The 18,797-nt window shown below is 35.3% G+C and overlaps 1 protein-coding gene across 1 annotated transcript; it reads right to left on the bottom strand.

Annotated features, from left to right (window-relative positions):
- Positions 1–12,890: 12,890 nt before the first annotated feature.
- Positions 12,891–17,036, bottom strand: LOC139430172 (uncharacterized). Its single transcript, XM_071196832.1, has one exon. The coding sequence runs from the start codon at positions 17,034–17,036 to the stop codon at positions 12,891–12,893; it is 4,146 nt and encodes a 1,381-aa protein (XP_071052933.1).
- Between the last annotated feature and the right edge of the window lie 1,761 nt (positions 17,037–18,797).

The following is an 18,797-nucleotide window of genomic DNA, read 5'->3' as shown; positions in this document are numbered from 1 at the left end:
AAATTTTTCATTACAGGAACTCTACATATACCCACAAGTACAATTTGGTACAAAACATTTGTTAACCATTTTTATTTATAAAATATTTAATCATGCGGTAGAACAATCGAAAAAAAAACAACCTGTCGTAGCGCGTCCGCTTACCGACTAGGTCTTTTACCCCTACTGTTATATGCCACTTACGCGTTACCGCTCGAGCCATATAAAACACACACGCCACGCCAGTCGACACAGGTAACATATAAAATTATTTTATATGCATCGTATAATATTTCTCTTTCTCTAACAAGAATTTGTAGTCGTCAATGGATTGTACATTAAATTCAACAAAATTGAATTTACATAAAATACATTCTTTTAGCGCAGGCAAAATTTTCTTTAAAATATACCCACTAACATAAGCAATAATTGCTTTTCATGTTGGGTGGTATTCTAAATATTTATTGTGAATTGAAAATGTTTCGTCAGTCAGAGTTTCGTTAGCCTGAGATTGTGGTGACTGAAAAATAATTAACAAAGTTTGTATTATAATTACAATGTATTTCACGGCCAAAGCAGCTAAGAGCCTACAACTTTATGCACACGTGAAAATTTTCATTTCATTATACATATAATAATAATGATGTGTATATTCTACAACTGTAAATGATTGAACGATATCAGTAGTCAACTCCAGAGAAATGTAATAAAATTTTGTGAAATTTCAAGTTTTATGTTAGATTATAGTATTAAGCATTACTTGCGTTTACACTTTGCTTTGGCAATTCAGCTTGACGAAAATATTTAGATTGTCTTCCTGATAATCGGCTTCCTTTCCTCTTCATGGTGCTGTTAATTTGTTCGATGTAATTATACATAACAATTTGAAACAAAACGCTTTAATATTTTTTTAAGAACACGGTTTGTACACTGTTGGAAATAATTCACGAGCACACCCTATATAATCTGAACGCGTGAAGATAAATCCATAATATTTGCGGAGCACAAAGATTTACTGTAGACGAGTTTATTCAGGGAGTTTCAAGTTGTTCCGTCGCGGCATTGTTAACTGAGCCGCCCTTCCAAGTGGAACATTCCGTCGCTATGAGACCGAAGTGGATGGAAAATACTGGTCGTTTTTAGTGTGGTGTAGGGACCACATTGTTATCGTACTCTGTGCGCAATGGATGGACGATCGCGTTACTTAAGCTAGTTTGAGTGAGGAATGTTTGTGGGTATGCACATTGAGGGTGTATCGTTCTGTGAAATTGCGCGTCGTCTCGAGCGGTCGTTATCGGCAGTTCAACGGGCATGGGGAGAATGGTCTGAGGTAGGACATAGGTACCTACAGCCGCGGCCGGGACGGCCCTGCTCGTCCCCAGCACTCGAGGATCACGTTCTTGTGCTCAGCGCTTTAGCGTCGTGTGTGTCCTCCTCAAGGCAACTTGGAGCTGTTTGGCCACTGGCAGGGGAAGGTAGATAGTGGACTGGCGCGCGCGTCGTGCGATACAGCGGATTCCAGTAACACCCGAGCACCGCAGCATACGTCACGAGTGGGTCGACGCTAGGCATTAGTAGGTTGCCGAGTAGAGGGACATTTTGTTTTCCGACGAATCAAGATTCGAATTGCGCACCGGTGATGCGCGAATTTTAGTTCGTCGGAGCCGTGATCATCGTCTACTCGAGCCGTGTCTGCAAAAACGCCCTATCCACCGACAACCGAGCATTATGGTATGGGGTGCGATTACATATGGTGGACGTACACGTCTGCTGCGTGTATAGCAGACCATGACGGGTCAACGATACGCAGATGAGGTGCTACGGTCCGTTGTGCTTCCCTACGTTCGGCGGCTCCCAGGTCTGCTATACATGCACGACAAAGTACGACAGCACATCGGGCGTGTTGTACAGACCTTTGTGGAAGAACACCGTATACGAATGCTTCCATGACTAGCTCGGATTCCGCATCTGAATCCGATCGAACATGTTTGGGACATGACTGGTCGGAGACTTCTACGTTATCCGGCTTCCTCGGCTAAAGTTGAGGAGCTATGGAGGCGAGTTGAGGTGGTATGGTTGGCCATCCCTCTCGCTACAATATAGCGACTTATAGACTCCATGCCACGTCGTGTAGCGATGGTACGCGAAGCTCATGCGGGATATTCTCGCTATTGATGTTTCTCCTCCCAGCAGAGTTGTGCCGTTCTCCATGTGAGAGTAAGTTACACTACTTTAGTACTACTTCTATACCAAATTTTATTGCGTTAGACACACGCGTTCAGATTATACAGGGTGTGCTCGTGAATTATTTCCAGCAGTGTATGTTCATACATTTCCAAATTAAATTGCACCATTTGAGCAATAGTATTAACAATTTCTTTTAATTTCTCTCATGCAGATGGTGGGTTAACCCATATAAAATTATTTTATATGAATCGTATATTTGTAGAAACATTTTTCTAATACAAACCATTTTCTTCTCGTTTGCATCATACTCTTTCTCTAACAAGAATTTATAGTCGTCAATGGATTGTAATTTACATACAATACATTCTTTTAATGCAGGCAAAATTTTCTTTAAAATATACCCACTAACATAAGCAATAATTGCTTTTCAGGTTGGGTGGTTTTTAACATGATTCTTAATGTTTATTGTGAATTGAAAGTGTTTCGTCAGTCAGAGTTTTGTTAGCCTGAGATTGTGGTCACTAAAAAAATAATTAACGATGTTTATATGAAAATTACAAAGTATTTCACGGCCAAAGTTAACTGAACTATAAAACTAGAAGTATCATTGAGTCTTGTTAGGCTACTTTTAGGGAGCGGCAGCTCTTAACCTTTGCGTGATTATACGTTCTAAAAGCTGTGATTTTTATAAAAAAACACATTCATCTTTTCAGTAGTTCCATAAAAAATTATCAGATGCAAACAAATAGTTTGCCACTGCTGATTGAGCAGATGACATTCCATGTTGCAATATATCCGATACACAACTATGAAATGTGTTGGAATTGAATTAGTATTTCTATAAGCCACCATTCTAACTTTTGCAAAAAAAGTCAACTGAATCTTGACTTACAGTTCTTCTTTTTTTTATGCTACTAACCTCAAATCAATTCGCTTATCGACGTTTTCCATCGTTTTACCAAAAATGGCATACATTATTCATTCATTTGAAAAAGTCTTTTTCGAATTGATTTTTGGCGTGCTGTCGTAGGGTGGTGTTGAAATCGATGTAGGATTTCAGCCAAGGTGACTATTTAAATCCCAATATTCGATTAATTTTTTCAACAATTAATCCACGCTTGATGGCATGTTTTAAAACCCTATAATGAACAACATAGTTTTTCTTATTCATGAAATTGGCTATTAATCGAATATTGGTCGGAGACTGTTTTAAATTAGGAAGGCAAATGTTCTCTGCCAGAAACGGTAGATCATTATGTGGATCGTGGAGATTATCCGGATAAATAATATCCACATCCAATATAACCATCATCCAAATTGTCATCAATATTACCAATATTAAAATTTTCTATTTCCACTTCACTCATCCACTTGAAGTTACTTATTGGTAGATATTGAGACATCGCCCACCCACACAAATTATTAATAGCCCAATATGCTAAATAATTTGTGGACATTTTTGGGGTCGTATAATCGTAGATATTTATTATTGGCGACCGCTTCTCGCAGGGGACATTGAGATATACCGCCACGTATATAAAATGTACCATATCGATATCAGTTAGCAACTCTAAATTAACGTTTGTTTTATTGAGCATGGCATTCCATGCACGAAAGACCAGGAGCAGTAAAATAATCTGCGGGGTCGAGGTTATAATAATTATGGCAAACTTTCCTGAATTTTTCCAAAACGTCCGATAGCAGTAACACATCTGTTTTTAAGTAAACGTTTGAATAATATAATAATATAACGTTTAATAATAATGTTTTACACGAAAAATTATTCCAAACGTTTACTGCATGCGTATACTGCTCATCAGTTACATTTTCATCGGACATTTTACTGTAGAAAGCCACCTTAGGTGGTAGAGCAGTCTCATTCAGCCTATCAAATGAGTCTATGTACTCGTAAGGAAATACTCCTTTTCGTGTGACTAATTTAAATTGATCGTGTGCGGAGAAAGATTGCTTAACATGACTAAAGTCACATTCAGATTATTAGCCAAACTATCTAGAGAAGAGGCCATGAAGCGCAAGGAGTCGAGGAAGTGTAATGTAAGATATTTTCGTCTGTCACCTTCTTTATCAACCAAAACTGACTTGGGAAAACTTATATATCTTTCTTTATTATTGGGTATGGCATCTAAACCCTCACTATCTATATCAGCAATTTGTTTGATAAAAAGGTGGCAATCATATCCGGATAAATTGTGGAAAAGAATTTGTAGGAAGAGGGAATTTTGAAGTTGAGGTTACATTTAGAGTCCTGCCCACTCTCCTCTGAAATTTCCAGTAATATGACAAATATCAGCTACTTTACGATTATCACCAGTACTCTTATCGAGTGTTTTTTTACAAATATGACAATTTAATGATGTATCGTAAAGTAGCTATTCAGCCTGTGACAGTGGGTGCATTGGAGCAATATTTTTATAGTGATCACCATAAATTATCACAATCCTGCACCGCATATCTAACAAATTTATTGAATTTTGAATCAAACGCTTATTTGATAGGCGAAACTGTATGGTATATGTCTACGGGTTTTAGTCGTAAACGATTCAGCTTGATTAAAAGGGCTGTAAAAGGGACTCGAAGTCAGCGTAAACAACAAAAGGTACAGCTAAGGTGTTTTTGAAATTTTGAAAACTTAAAATATTCGGCAATTCCGCATGGATATGCCTACAATCATACTTACAGTGCCTTTGCAGATCATTATCGCTTTTAAAAAAGTGGAGGCAACCATCACAAAGGTGAACCGCAACATTGCGAGCACTGACTTGATTGGAAATTAGCCGAGAAAGATTGCCAATTAATACATAGTGACCTTTGCCACCTTTAAAAATATAGAGTAAATCAATATGACGTCCCTCCACTCTTTTTCTTGTAAAATAAATTGGCCCATCTACCGCAAATATACCTATAGACCGCTCACATAGTTCGTATATATTAATGCTGAGATTATTTGTTTGATCGATGTTTGTGAGATCGGTTAACTTTACGGGAAAGTCAATTCCATTTAAGTTTAAGACCTCGGAATAATGGGGATAACTCGTGGTGCGATTTCTATTTTGGCGAACTGGGTGAAGTGCGGCAGTTAAGCACCACGCTATACATGCGTTATCATCATTTCGGATATTAACGCATGCCTTCTTTTTCATTATCGGTATCGGTAGTGGGATGTATGAACTCCCGGCTAACGGAGAGTATTTGTTGATGTTCAGCTCCAAGTGAGAGATGGAGAAAAACGCCCATCCGCTATCTCTCTCCTGGAACTCCTTGTTTAACGATGTCGTTAGCCATTAACTCATAGACCCCATCTAACTTAGTTGATAATGTCACGACTCTGAATTTTGTATTAAAATTCTTCATAGAGTACGTGACATTATCAACATCCTCACCACCCTCATCTCGCACCGTCTCCGATTTCACAAAGGTCGTGAATTCTAATTGTACCTTAATTGAGCCTTGTCTACTGTTCGCGCGACAAATGTCGGGAATATATGTGGGTGATGGTTCAAAAAAGAATTGAGTTGTTCTGTAAATTGGGTTCTGCAGTGGATCGAGAAAAAACACTTCGTTTTAATTAACGAACAGAAAATGGCTACTGTTTATTAAAAATAACTGAATGAAATCAATAAATTGTCATAGTTACAAAAGTTGTTATATGGGTTGCCTAAACATTCTCCACCCCAAAAAAAGAGATTTTTTTTTTAAATTGATTAACAAATGTAAAGAACGCAGAAATAAATATAACAATATAAAATCAATATTAACAAGTGAGCATTCATAATAAATTTCGAAAATACAATACAAAATAAATTTGTTAACGATCGATGTTATCGGTTGATCGGTAACGGACATAGTTTAACAACGGGGCGCTGCAATCGTCCATGTTTTGTTCGGATTGTCGCTACTCTTACGACGCCATCGGGCCCGGGGTGAATTTCGAGGATACGAGCACAATTCCATTGTAACGGAGGTGTGTTTTCATTTACCACAAGCACCATATCGCCTATTTGCAAATTCGGAGAAGTAGTGTTCCATTTATGGCGCATCTGAATGGTATGTAAGTATTCGCTCTTCCAACGACACCAAAAATCCTGACACATTTTGTGCAGTAGCTGCCACCTATCCAATCTATTCAAAGGAATTGATGTAAGATCTGGATCTGGAACGGTCTCATTCAAGGGGCCTAAAACCAGAAAGTGCGCCGGGGTAAGCGGTTGTAAATAATTGGGATCGGAAGGAATTGGTGATAGCGGTCGAGAATTTAATACCGCCTCAATTTGTATGAGGACGGTAGATAGTTCTTCAAAAGTTCAACCAATGCTGTCAATCAATTGAATCCATTGAACGACGTTTCAATTTATGTATTGAAAAAGAAGGAAAACATTTCGAGCATTTTTTGTAAATACCTAATTTTTATTTGATGTAAATTTTTAATTTTGAGTTTAAAAAAGTTGATATTTATTACAAAATAAAGTTTAATTGTTTCTTTTGTGTCAACGGCTACAAAAATAACATCGAGTAAAATATTCATGCGCTACTAGATTAAAATGTTAGTTGCTTTTTAATGGGAAAAGAAATAAATTTTTAAGAAAAACGAAATACTATCGTAAAGAGAATGTTTTTAGAGTCTCAATAATAAAATAGTATATTAAAAAACAAATTTCGTAAAATACGTTTGAAATGCACGAATTTAAGTTGAAAAACGAGTGGCGAAGCTACGAGTTTTTTAATGAATGAGTGCTTTAAGTTTTATGAAATGTGTTTTTTCTGCTATTTTTTGTAAATCGCGTTTTTATCCTATTTTTTTGACAAAAATTAAATTAATTTTGACAATGTAGGGAAATAGGTATGCAGCAGTTGGTAACGCCGTAACACTTGAAAATAGAATTGACAATTAGAAACTGTCAAAACACAAAATGTATTCACATGAAAAAAATGTTTCATGTACAGCTCCCAAAATAAGAGAAATTGTTCAGTGTTCAATGTCCTCATCATTGTGGACCTTGTATTCGATGCTAAGAACGTGTTTAAACATCCATAGACAAAAATTGTCACATTGACAACTAAAAAAATTAATGACCCAATGTCACCAACTTGAACTGGTTCCATAAAATGTTACTAAAATCTCATTACAGCATCGGATACTGTAAGGAGTCTCATTACAGCACCCGTTTGAGTACTGTTAGAGCTTTCATTACCGTCGCGAATTACAAAATAGTATATTGTGTCTCAAGGGCAGAAAATAAGCATTAACAGCCCGAGGCTGATAATGCATTTCTGCACGTGTGACACACAACTGTTTTTCGCTTCCCATTAAATCAAACAAAATTGCAAAAATATAAAATAAAACCAATTTTATAATTTTGTCGCAGTTTTGATTTCAACTGACGTTTAATGAAAAATTATGAGAAACGTCAAAAATATCCGCAAATGTCAATGAAGACTAACTACATCTACAGGGAAAAATTTCAGTTAGATAGATAAAACTATTCTAAAGCTTTTTTGTCTCTCTGATGTTCTTCGAACGTTTAATAATTTTTGAGAAAAGAATTAATTAAGCAAACACTAACTGTTAAGCTGTAGGGTTGTTAATCGATAGTTGCAATGAATTTTTAATAAAAAAAATCTTAGTAAAAATCTTAGTAGGCTTTGCAATTTTTTTCGGAAATATTTTTGACATTTAAATGTCAGTGTTTTACTTACTATTATTATTGTTTTTCAAATTAATTTTTGAATAAAGGTCTATAAATTTTAAATGAAACAATAATTATAGTAAGAAAAACACTGACATTTAAATGTCAAAAATGTTCTTTTTTATTATTATTATTTTTGTTGTTTCACGGATAAATTGTTTATTTCGTTCCATAGAAATGTTTTGTAGTGAAACAAAATCTACATTTTTACTAAAGAGGGGTGTTTAGAAAAAATCTTTTATAAACGTTGGACACTTTTTCCACTCATTTCAATGTTTACATGTTTTTGTTTCGATTTTTTTATTTATATTTAAAATTATCACTCGTAATATCACAAATGCTTAGATTATTTTCGGTAATTGTTTAGAGGTTGCGAATATTTTGATAATTATTCCAAATCGGTATCATAAAATAACATAATGGTATCTTATTGGTGAAATTTTGACTTAACTATTAGAAATACGCGATTGTTTTGTAAAAATAAATATCATACATTTGATAAAAAAACTTTATTCTGTATTTTCAGTACTTGTAACTTTCCAAAACAATATGTGGTAGTAACACTCCAAATCTTCACTTATGAAGTATTGCTAGACGATCCTCAGGTCCTTAACTTTCTTTTCATTTAGAGGTATTCCTTCAGAATGGGCTTTACTATCCGGAAGTTGTGGAATAACGTTAGGTTTTATCAGTCTAAATGTTGAGAAAAACGCCCCATCAATAAACTGGGAGACAGTTGCTGCAAAGCCTTCAGTGTTAGCATCAAAAATAAAATGACGGTATTTAGAAACGCTAAACAATTCTTTAGTTTTCGTTTCAACAGACCTGCAAGTCTTCTTATAATATTTGGCCCACCAGTCTTTGTAACTGGTAAGGTGAGTGTACCAGTAGTTGACAATATAAGAAAAAGAATTATTAAAAAAATTGTTACAAGTCAAGTTTTAGAGTTAGGCATATTTTAGAATTGATAAAGTGAAATGAATAACGTTTTAGATTAAGGGTAAAATGTTTTTTGCGGTATTTAGGTGCACAATTTTTTTTTAGAATATTTTAACAATGTACCTTTAGTTGACATGCAATTTTTCCCCAAAATCCAGTAGTTGACATACCTCAAGTACCAATAGTACTTGACAAACTTTGCTTTTTTTTTGAAAAATAGTTTATTTATTTAAAAAATGTTAAACTAATATTTATAATCTAAAAGTTAAAAGTTAATACATTTCAGGAAAATATTTTTCCATCTCTGGTACAGAAAAAAACCCTCGCGAGGTTTTCTGACAAGGTTCATTTATTATTTCAAGTATGTCATTTTTGGGATACCACATAATATCTTTGTAGTTATGCCATTTCCAGTCTTTTATTCCGCTCCGTGCCATAGTAGACACTTTATATTCATTTTCTCTTTCATTCTTTTCAACCACTTTTCCTAAAAATGAGATTTCCTAGTTATTAGTTGACCATTTATTATTATTATTACATTTACTAAATTACCTGGGTAATAATGATCATCGTAACGGATTATTACAAAATCATTGGGAGATATGTCCTTCAAAAATTCATGTTTCTCATTACCATCGCCATCAGATTCAGCCTCGTACTGTTGATTCCAACCATCTCCTTCTCCTTCGGATTGAGTATTCATTTTAACCGAGGACTCCGAAGAGGATTCATCGTTTTCTGTGCTAGGCTTAATCTTTTTTCTGGACTTGAACTTGTTTTCTTTTTGACGGTCTCTATTCTTAAAGAATTTATCATACGGAATACCATTCTGGTCAAAGGGGAATAAGCCGCATGTTTTAAATCCGTTTTTAATCATGCTAGGTGTTATTGCCTGATCAATCACTTTTTCAACCCTTCCGCGTGGAGTGCCGTACACGTGTACGTCATGCATAAAATTATTTCTACTGCGGAGTCCCGTACACGTGTACGTCATAAGATCGCATTAGAGTAGATAGCATAGAGTAGATCGCATTCCCGCATCTCACATAGTAATTGAATTTTTTAACTTCCACGCGGAAGGGTTAAGTAGAGGACCAAAATTTTCTTTTTTTATTTTACCACCATCATTATCAATTTTGTACTGTTAAACGCCAGTCTTCCAACTATTTTTTAAGGGGTGGAAAACTGACACATCCATCGGTTGAAGAATGTGAGTTGAATTTGGGAAAAGTGCTATAAGTTCTATCTTTTTTTCCACACAAAAGTCACTTAATTCCAATGTCAGATGAGAAACATGTCCATCTACGAATAATGCGAATAATGCGTTATTTTCTATAAGCCAGGGATAAACAGTTCGCGATGTATTCAAAAAATGTTTGGCCAGTCATCCACCCGGATTCTGATTTGCCCACGCACCATCCGGTGGGCATTAAACTAGATACCGATGCCGGTATTCTCTCGTAACTGAACATGATCATAGGTGGTAGAATAGAACCGTTAGCACAAACTGTTATAAGAGTAGTTAAACACTCTTTATCGTCGTTGCTAATAAAATTGTAAGCTAGTTTTTCACCTTTTCGCATTAAACATTTAATACCTTTAGGAGCCATGAAAAACGCCGTTTCATCAAGGTTAAATATTCTACTTGGATCTTTAAGGACGTCTTCAATATTTTTCGCTTTAAAGTGGTTAGTAACTTCATTAAACCAATTAAGTACGGATTTTTTGTTCTGTAACTTCAGAACGGGCTTTAGTCAGATTTTAAGTCAGTCGTTCTGAAATAATAGGATGCCGACGCAAAAAGCATTTATACCATTTTCTGCCTGGTCGGTTTTTGGTAAATTTATTAGGCCTATTTATTTTTTTTATTAACATTAGTAGTATAGAAACGCCGATTCTAGATAGGAAGTTGCTCCACAGCTCCACATCCGCTCCACATGACGTCATCAACCCAATGTAAAAGGATAGGGAAGGGTACCAACCTATGGCTGTGGAGAAAACAAAAATAGGTTGGTATTGGAAAAGTAACTAGATCTGGTGACTTTTAAAAAAAGTAACGCGCCACCTAGTGGCTGGTAGTGGAACTAAACCACTACCAACCAGGTAGACTGCTACTTTTTTAAAAAGTCACCAGATCTTGTTACCAACCTATTTTTTCCCTCAAGCGTTTGGTTGGCACCCCTCCCTATCCTTTTACATCGGGCGGATGACGTCACGGAGGAGCGGAGGAGCAACAACTTCCTGTCTAGAATCGGCGTTTCTGAAAGATGGCGCGTTGAACGCATAAAGGCGCGCCTCACAACTCTTGAATGCGCGTGCGCAGGAACTTGGGAATATTCCGGAAAATAATAATAACACAATTTAACACAATTTAATTCCCCCCCCCAATCAACCCAATAAAAGTATTAATAAACATTTTTATAATAATAAACATTACATAATAAATAGTTACAAAAAAATAATAAAAACCTTAATGTTATGGTACTTTTTTTACAAATTCAATTATATGAGCGGGCTTCGGTTTACCACCATCCTTTATTATTATACACGATACATTGATCTTGTAACTCCAAAAAATTTCTTGATCGGTAGGTAAAAAAGAAACGTTGAGAAGCAAGCCCGCTTCTAACTCCACCACAACGGAAGGTGACGACCATGCGCAGCTCGTAAGACGTTTTCCATTAACAATAAATATGGTAAAAGGGGTAAATCCAACTCAACTTCGAATAAATTTTTTCTTTGGTTTAAACTCACAAAGACTGAAAAAAAAAACACAGAGACGACTATGAGGCATTGCGCGCGGTTTACGTTTGACGGGTAAATCCAACTCAACTTCGAATAAATTTTTTCTTTGGTTTAAACTCACAGAGACCGAAAAAAAAAGAAAAACACAGAGACGACTACGAGACATTGCGCGCGGTTTACGTTTGACACGTTCGGTTTCTAAAGTAAAACTGATTATGAGTTACGCGATACAATGCTTTCCTCGCCGGGGCGGAAGTGTCAACTTACGACAATCGGCGCGGCGCATCACCAAGTAAAGTGCAATGCACCTCGCCGGCGGGAGTGTCAAGTTATAATCAATGCTGAGCAATGGAATAATTGACCTAAATGAAATGCTATACATATATATAATTAATATTAAGAAAGTAAAAAAAAATAATACAAATTATAAAATTTTTTAATGCGTTTTCATTAACAAAAATGATGTAAGTGAAAAAAAAATACATTTAAATAAAAGAAGGAAATGGTTTAAAAATAATACAATTTAATTTTCCCAATTAACCCAATTTAAATATATTGAAACATTTTAAAATACAATCTTGAAAGTTTATACACAATTAAATATATACAAAATTTAACAATCGGTAAAATTAACAAATATAGTATTTGCATTACGATACACATGCTAATAGTTATAATTGTAATAACAATCGTTAATATATTCAAAATCATTAACATTAATATGGTCGTCAATAATTAATTTAGCTGATTCATTATCAGGAAAGTATCCGTTAACTTTTAGGAAATCTTTAAATTTTCGATGATCTTCAAAGACTTCATCACTACCAACATACAGAATATCACCCTTGCGATAAACCCTCCATATGTTATTTTCAAATTCACAAAATTGTACAAATTGCGAATCATTTATTTTATCACCATCGATGTCTCGTATGTCTACAAGTACCAAATCGAGCTGGGTAATTTCTTCTGGGAAATCGGTATTTAAACACTGCTTCAGTTTAAGCCGAAAGTCAGTCCAAGACATTATGACCACGATGTGAACACTTCGATTTTTAAAAGGTAACTGAGGCACATATGATTTAAATTTACAATTAAACATAATTTTTTAAAAGTCAACTAAATAACAGCAGAATTTAACTTACAACTAAAATGGATTTACATCAAAAATTTAAATAATAAAAAGGATTTCGATGGAGTAACGTTAACAAATACCTTAGTGGCCGAATTGAACTTACAACATAAAGGGAATAGAAAATTACATTTAAACGCGATTCGCAATTCAACCATCGAAATCCTTTTTTTACAATTATATAATCAAAAAATATAAACTATTTATGATAATGGAGTGTTGATACGATAGTGACCCCACGCTAATGTACTCACCCCATCATCATTAATATAACGTTTCGAATCACGTGATGAAAGAGCCAATTTATTTTGTAGCATGGTATATATGCTATGCTTTTGACTTCTGAACAAGTATTGTTTCATGTAAATATCTCTTTTTGACGTTAAACATTCCAAATAATGTTCAAAGGTAATTTTGCGTTTAACCACAGCCTTCTTTACACCTTTAGCCTTTTTAGTGATACGGCCGGAACAGACCCTATTAGCGTACAATTTAGAACGTAAACCAATAAATTCTGACATGATTCTACCTGAATTTTCATCTTTCATCAACCCCAATACCGCTTTATTTTGTAGTGGGATGCTAAACTCATTATCCGGAAGATAATTTGACGTATCGAAGCGTTCTAAATTATCTTTTACGAATGCATACACATCATCTGTGGTAATGGACACAGTGAAGCTGTCGGTATCCATGTAGCACAATTGAATTTCAGAACCAAATTTAGGTTTCAAAAAATCATAATAAAATTGGTACATAAGTAATTTAGAAATTTCCAAAACTGCAAACCCTACATATAAGGGTTTATCGTAAACCACATGCAGATGTTCCATTTGAATAGCCGAAAATGTTTCCGTAAAAATTTTTATATTTTTAAAATTTAATTTAGCAATTAGACTACGTGCCCCTAATTTTGGTCTACCCGTTCTCTTACGTATATCTTCCCAACTTGTCACTAACCTCACATCGACCCTTTTATCTACATTTTCCATAGTTTTACCGAAAACCGCATTATTCATTAATTTAAAAAAGTCCTTTTCAAAACTATTCTTAGCAGTTTGACGTAAATGTGTGTTAACGTCGATGTAAGGTTTAAGCCAAGCTGATTGTTTAAAAGATAAAATACGATTAATTTTTCTAACTATAAGACCGTGAGCGACGGCATGGTTTAAATTTCTATAATGAATTACATAATTTTTCTTATTAAATAAATTTGGAATAAGTCTTTTATCGCTTACGCTTTTAGAGTTTGGCGGGCATATATTTTCGGCTAGAAATGGTAGGTCGTTATGCAAATCGTGTAATTCGCGCGGATATTCAATATCAACGTCCAATATATACCCGTAATCTGAGGTATCGGATACGTTTCTAAATTCGAAACTTCCAATTTGGGCCGCATCCAACCAAACAAACTCATTAACGGGCATATATTGAGACATTGCCCATCCATAGAGGTTATTTGCATCCCAATACATTAAATAATTTGAAGGTAAATCGGTGTTGAAAGTACCATCGGCCATATATTTATTATTTCCCTTAGCGTGACGATGACCGCAAAACGAGATGCCCCCGCGAATTCCCTTTTTAATGAAATGTACCTGATCTATATCTGTTAAAAGTTCGAGTTTGATCTGCGTGAACTTAAGCATAGCATCCCAAGATAAACCTGGCGTTGTATAATAATGGGCAGGGTCTAACCCATAAGTACTAAAACAAACCTCTCGAAACTTTTCAAAGATGTCTGCAAGTAAAAGTACATCGGTCTTTAGATATAGATCTGAATACTCACGTAAATTTTGACACCCGAATGTACGCCAAACGGTTTGCGCATGATTGTATTCATCTTCACTTATACCATCGAAGCTCAGCTTATTCATAAAAGCATCTTTAGAGGGTAATGATGTTTCACCCAATCTATCAATAGAATCAATATACTGATAAGGAAAAATACCCTTTCTTGTTAACAATTTAAACTGTTCGTGACGTATGAAAAATTTTTTAACGTGGATAAAGTCATCGTCCACAAGATTGCTGGCGAGCGAATCGAGAGAGGATGCCATGAACCTAAATGAATCTACAAAGCGCATTTTCATGTAGACGTTTTCAAAATCATCTTTGTGCTGTTTTTTAACGCGATCAACTAAAACGTTTTTACTAAAGCTAATGTATTTTTCCTTGTTGTTGGGTAAAACATCGATACCACCTTCCGAATCGATATCAGCTAATTCCTTTACGAATAAGTGTGAATCATACCCGCTAAAATTGTGAAAAAATATCGGAATGAAATTAGGGAGTTTGAAATTAAGGTTACACGTTGAATGTGCGGCACCTCTAAATCTGCCGGTAATATGACAATGGTCGTGAACCTTATTCTGATTAAAACCATCAAACGGTGACTTACAAATATGGCATAACGAAGCCGAATTAAATTTCAATTCCTCCTCAGCGGTTAGAGGTAGCATTGGTTTAATACATTTTAAATATTCGTTGTAAATAAATTTAACGTCCTCGATTAATTTTGAAACAAAAAGTTTACCACAATCGAGGCCCGTATACGTTTCGAATTTATAATATTTAACATCGGATGTTGAAACGATATAATAAGCAAAGCTATACGGCATGTGTATATCTATCGCTTCGGTAAAAGATGTTGAAGTACTAGGTTCGCAAAACTCTACCGGCTTTAAAATCGATTCAAAATCCGCATATATAACAAAGGGAACGTTTTGAGTATTTTTATAATTATTAAATTGTAAAATATTTTCAGGCGTATACGAACCTAGAAAGTTTGGCCTTGAGCGCACATTTTTCGATGGTAAAATGGTTTTAATATGATTACAATCATGCAGTTGATGATCGTTTAACAACTTTTGTGTGGAAAAGCGTGTTAAACAACCATCGCAAAGGTGTACAGAATGACCGTGGTTGTATACTTGTTTAGAAATCAAACGTGATAGATTTACAATTAAAACGTAATGTCCGTGTCCATTTTCATATAAATAAAGTAAATTTATATGGGTATCCCGTCGATTTTTTGTAAAATAAATTGGCCCTTCCACCACGTATTCTTTGGATGATTTAACTAGTTCATAAATATTTATACTTAAATTATTTAATTGTTCAATTTTAGGAATGTCTTTTAAATGCACGGGAAAGTTTATATCTTTTAAATTTAATACGGTTGAAAAGTGCGGGTACGATGATGTTAAGTTTCTATTACTTTCAACCGGTCGCAGATGAGATACGAGACTCCAAGCTAAACAAGCGTTGTCATCGTAGTTTTTGATGTTGATGCACGCTTTCTTGGTAGCGATTGATTCAGGAAGCGGGATGTACGACGAGCCGGGTATAGGTTGGAATTTGTTGATGTTTAGAAGAAGGTATGAAATAGAGAAGAAGGCCCAACCGGACCCCCTCTCCTGAAACTCTTCAGCTTGATGGTTAATACTTGCCACCATCTCATCATAAGTTTCAATAAAATCGGCGAATTGTGTAATTACTTCGAATTTGGTATTAAAATTCTTTTCGGACGCGGTAACGGTCTCATCTCCATTTTCATTAATTGTTGTTTTAATAAAAATGGATAAAAGCTCGAGTTGCACCTTCACCGAGCCGTTCAGGTTCATGTAAGATGTGATAATATTTCCGACAGTATTTCGGGAACGCGCAAGATATGTGGAGATATCATCATCATCATCATCACGATCTCCGGATATTTTATAAGACGCAACTCGATCTTTGTAACAAGTTGCAATCTTCTCAACACCTTTCTCAACCTCTATCGTATGATTCATCCTGAGATGTGACTCCAAAGCCATATGATTTGTGAAAGAAATTCCACACAAATCGCATAGCTTTGATCTATTATCACCTGATAGCGGTTGAGGAAGGTGTTTAGAAGGTTGCAAAATTGACCTTACCGCCGACGTCGATGATGTAGATGGTGGTACATCGATGGTGGGTTTCGCTTTCGAACAATTTGCCATTGCAGGAGGTGGCGCTTGGCGTTGAGGACCAACTTCTAAACCATTATCACCCGATAGCGATTGAGGAAGACGTTTAGAAGGTTGCAAAATTGACCTCACCGCCGATGATGTAGATGGTGGTACATCGATGGTGGATTTCACTTTCGAATAATTTGCCATTGCTGGAGGTGGCGCTTGACGCTGAGGACCAACTTCTAAACCATGCACTAATCTTTTATGTCTTTGAAAACTATCGAATCTCGAAAAAGATTTATCGCATAAAGAACACTCGTTCTTAACGTTATTAGTATGCGAAAGTCGCGTGTGCCGATCGAGGTTCCTTTTGGCAGTGAACGACTTTTGACACTTATCGCACGCGAACATCTTTAAAGAGATTTGAAATTGACAGTGTCAAATATAAACTTTAACGAGAGCAACCGCTTATTAAAACTGCTGATTTTGCGAGTACCACAGATGACTGTGAAGTAAAAAGTTTCTAGAAATAATAGGTATTTATATTAGATAAAAATGCAAACTAAGCAGTTTTTATTAAATCGTCGAGGTTCAGTAAAGTTCAATGCACCACGTCAGTGGAAGTGTTAAATTACATTATGGTTACAATAATGCTGAGCAATAGAATTATTGGTGTAAATGAAATACGGATAAATAGAAATTTAAAACGCTAATTAATTATAAGGATGTAATAAATTAAAAGTTTTTAAATAAATAATAGGATTTATTAATATTTAAGTTGACAATAATGTAAAGTAAATATACGTTTTACTTAGAAAAAAACATTTAAACCTAAACGATATTGTCTTTCGGTATCCAACTGTTATGGGATGAATCGAATCCTAACCACTTAACGAACACTTGATTCTTTCTGTGAGTATATCAAATGCATTTAAATTAGTGTTGAATGATTTTGTTAGAGTTGTAATTTGCTGACCATTTAATAGGATTTCCGCGTTCATTTTTTTAATGTCGCGTAAGAGTGTAGAGTTTTTAATATCAATTTTTGTTGACACCTGATGTATACGTTTACTATGATCTCCAATAATTCTTTGAACGTCCGCTATTATGACCTTAATTTCGTTTAAGATTGTAGCTTTCAATGTTTCACATATTTCGTCTACATAAATTTTTATCGCACAATCATTTTCATCCGTCGGTTGTTGAACGTTAGATAGTTTACGCCCCTGGATATCATAATCTCCATCTACGGTTAAAGGGAATCCAATATGGCGTTGAGATGTAGTTGAATTCTCATCATTCAATACTTTATTCCGCGCAGAACGTAATGTACGACCAAACTTATCAATGCTCACACCACTCACGCTTGATCCACCGTTCATTGGTACGCATAAATTATTATTATTATTATTATGATATAACGCCGCTCTCCTTCAGTTCTTCTATAATGGATGTGATTTCATTAATATGGGAATTGTTTCCTGCCGCATGTGAAGCGTACAACAATTTCAATCGATCTACCAATTCGTTAACATCATCCCAATATTTATACTCAACGATTTTCGAGTTCACTTCAAGATGTCGTCCGGGTATTAATCCACCCCCCGACTTATTAAATGTAAATAAAGGTTTAATAATTTTAGTATACTTGTACGATTTATTTCCAACTATAGGACCCGTAAAATTTCGCTTATGCGCACCCGTACACGCTAGAACAGATTTGTAACGTTGTAGATCCTCTTCGGTATAGTTCGTAGGTCGTTTTAACTGTATAAGTTCATATAACCCCGTAGAGGTTTGTATGCGTTTTTCGCCTCCGAGAACAATATGAGAAGGTTTAAACTGGACAGTCTTCGATCCAATCATCCAATCGTTTTCATCAGGATCATAACGTATACCCATTCTCTCATCAATTTCTCCTCTTTTACCAAACGTATAATATAAATCCCGAATTTGATTCGGTAGATTTTCTATAGGTAAATCCTCCGCCTTCAATTTTTGTTTTGCATCCGGCGGCGTTTTAAATTCATCATCACTTTCAGGAAAAGTTAATTTTTTCCTAAATGCCGGAGTTTTAAAATCGGTTTCATCAAATTTCGTTTTAACGTCAACACCGACATCATCAGTAGGTTGATAGTGGTGATGGTAATGTACAGAAGAAGAAGGTTTCAC

Source organism: Onthophagus taurus, chromosome 6 (assembly GCF_036711975.1).
Source record: "Onthophagus taurus isolate NC chromosome 6, IU_Otau_3.0, whole genome shotgun sequence".
Lineage (NCBI taxonomy): Eukaryota > Metazoa > Arthropoda > Insecta > Coleoptera > Scarabaeidae > Onthophagus > Onthophagus taurus.
The sequence above is the reverse complement of the archived record's forward strand: the minus strand, read 5'-3'. Positions and strand labels throughout refer to the sequence as shown.

What these genes read in the sequence shown, in the direction of transcription:
- LOC139430172 (XM_071196832.1), bottom strand. Translation starts at nt 17,036, where the DNA reads ATGTTCGCGTGCGATAAGTGTCAAAAGTCGTTCACTGCCAAAAGGAAC.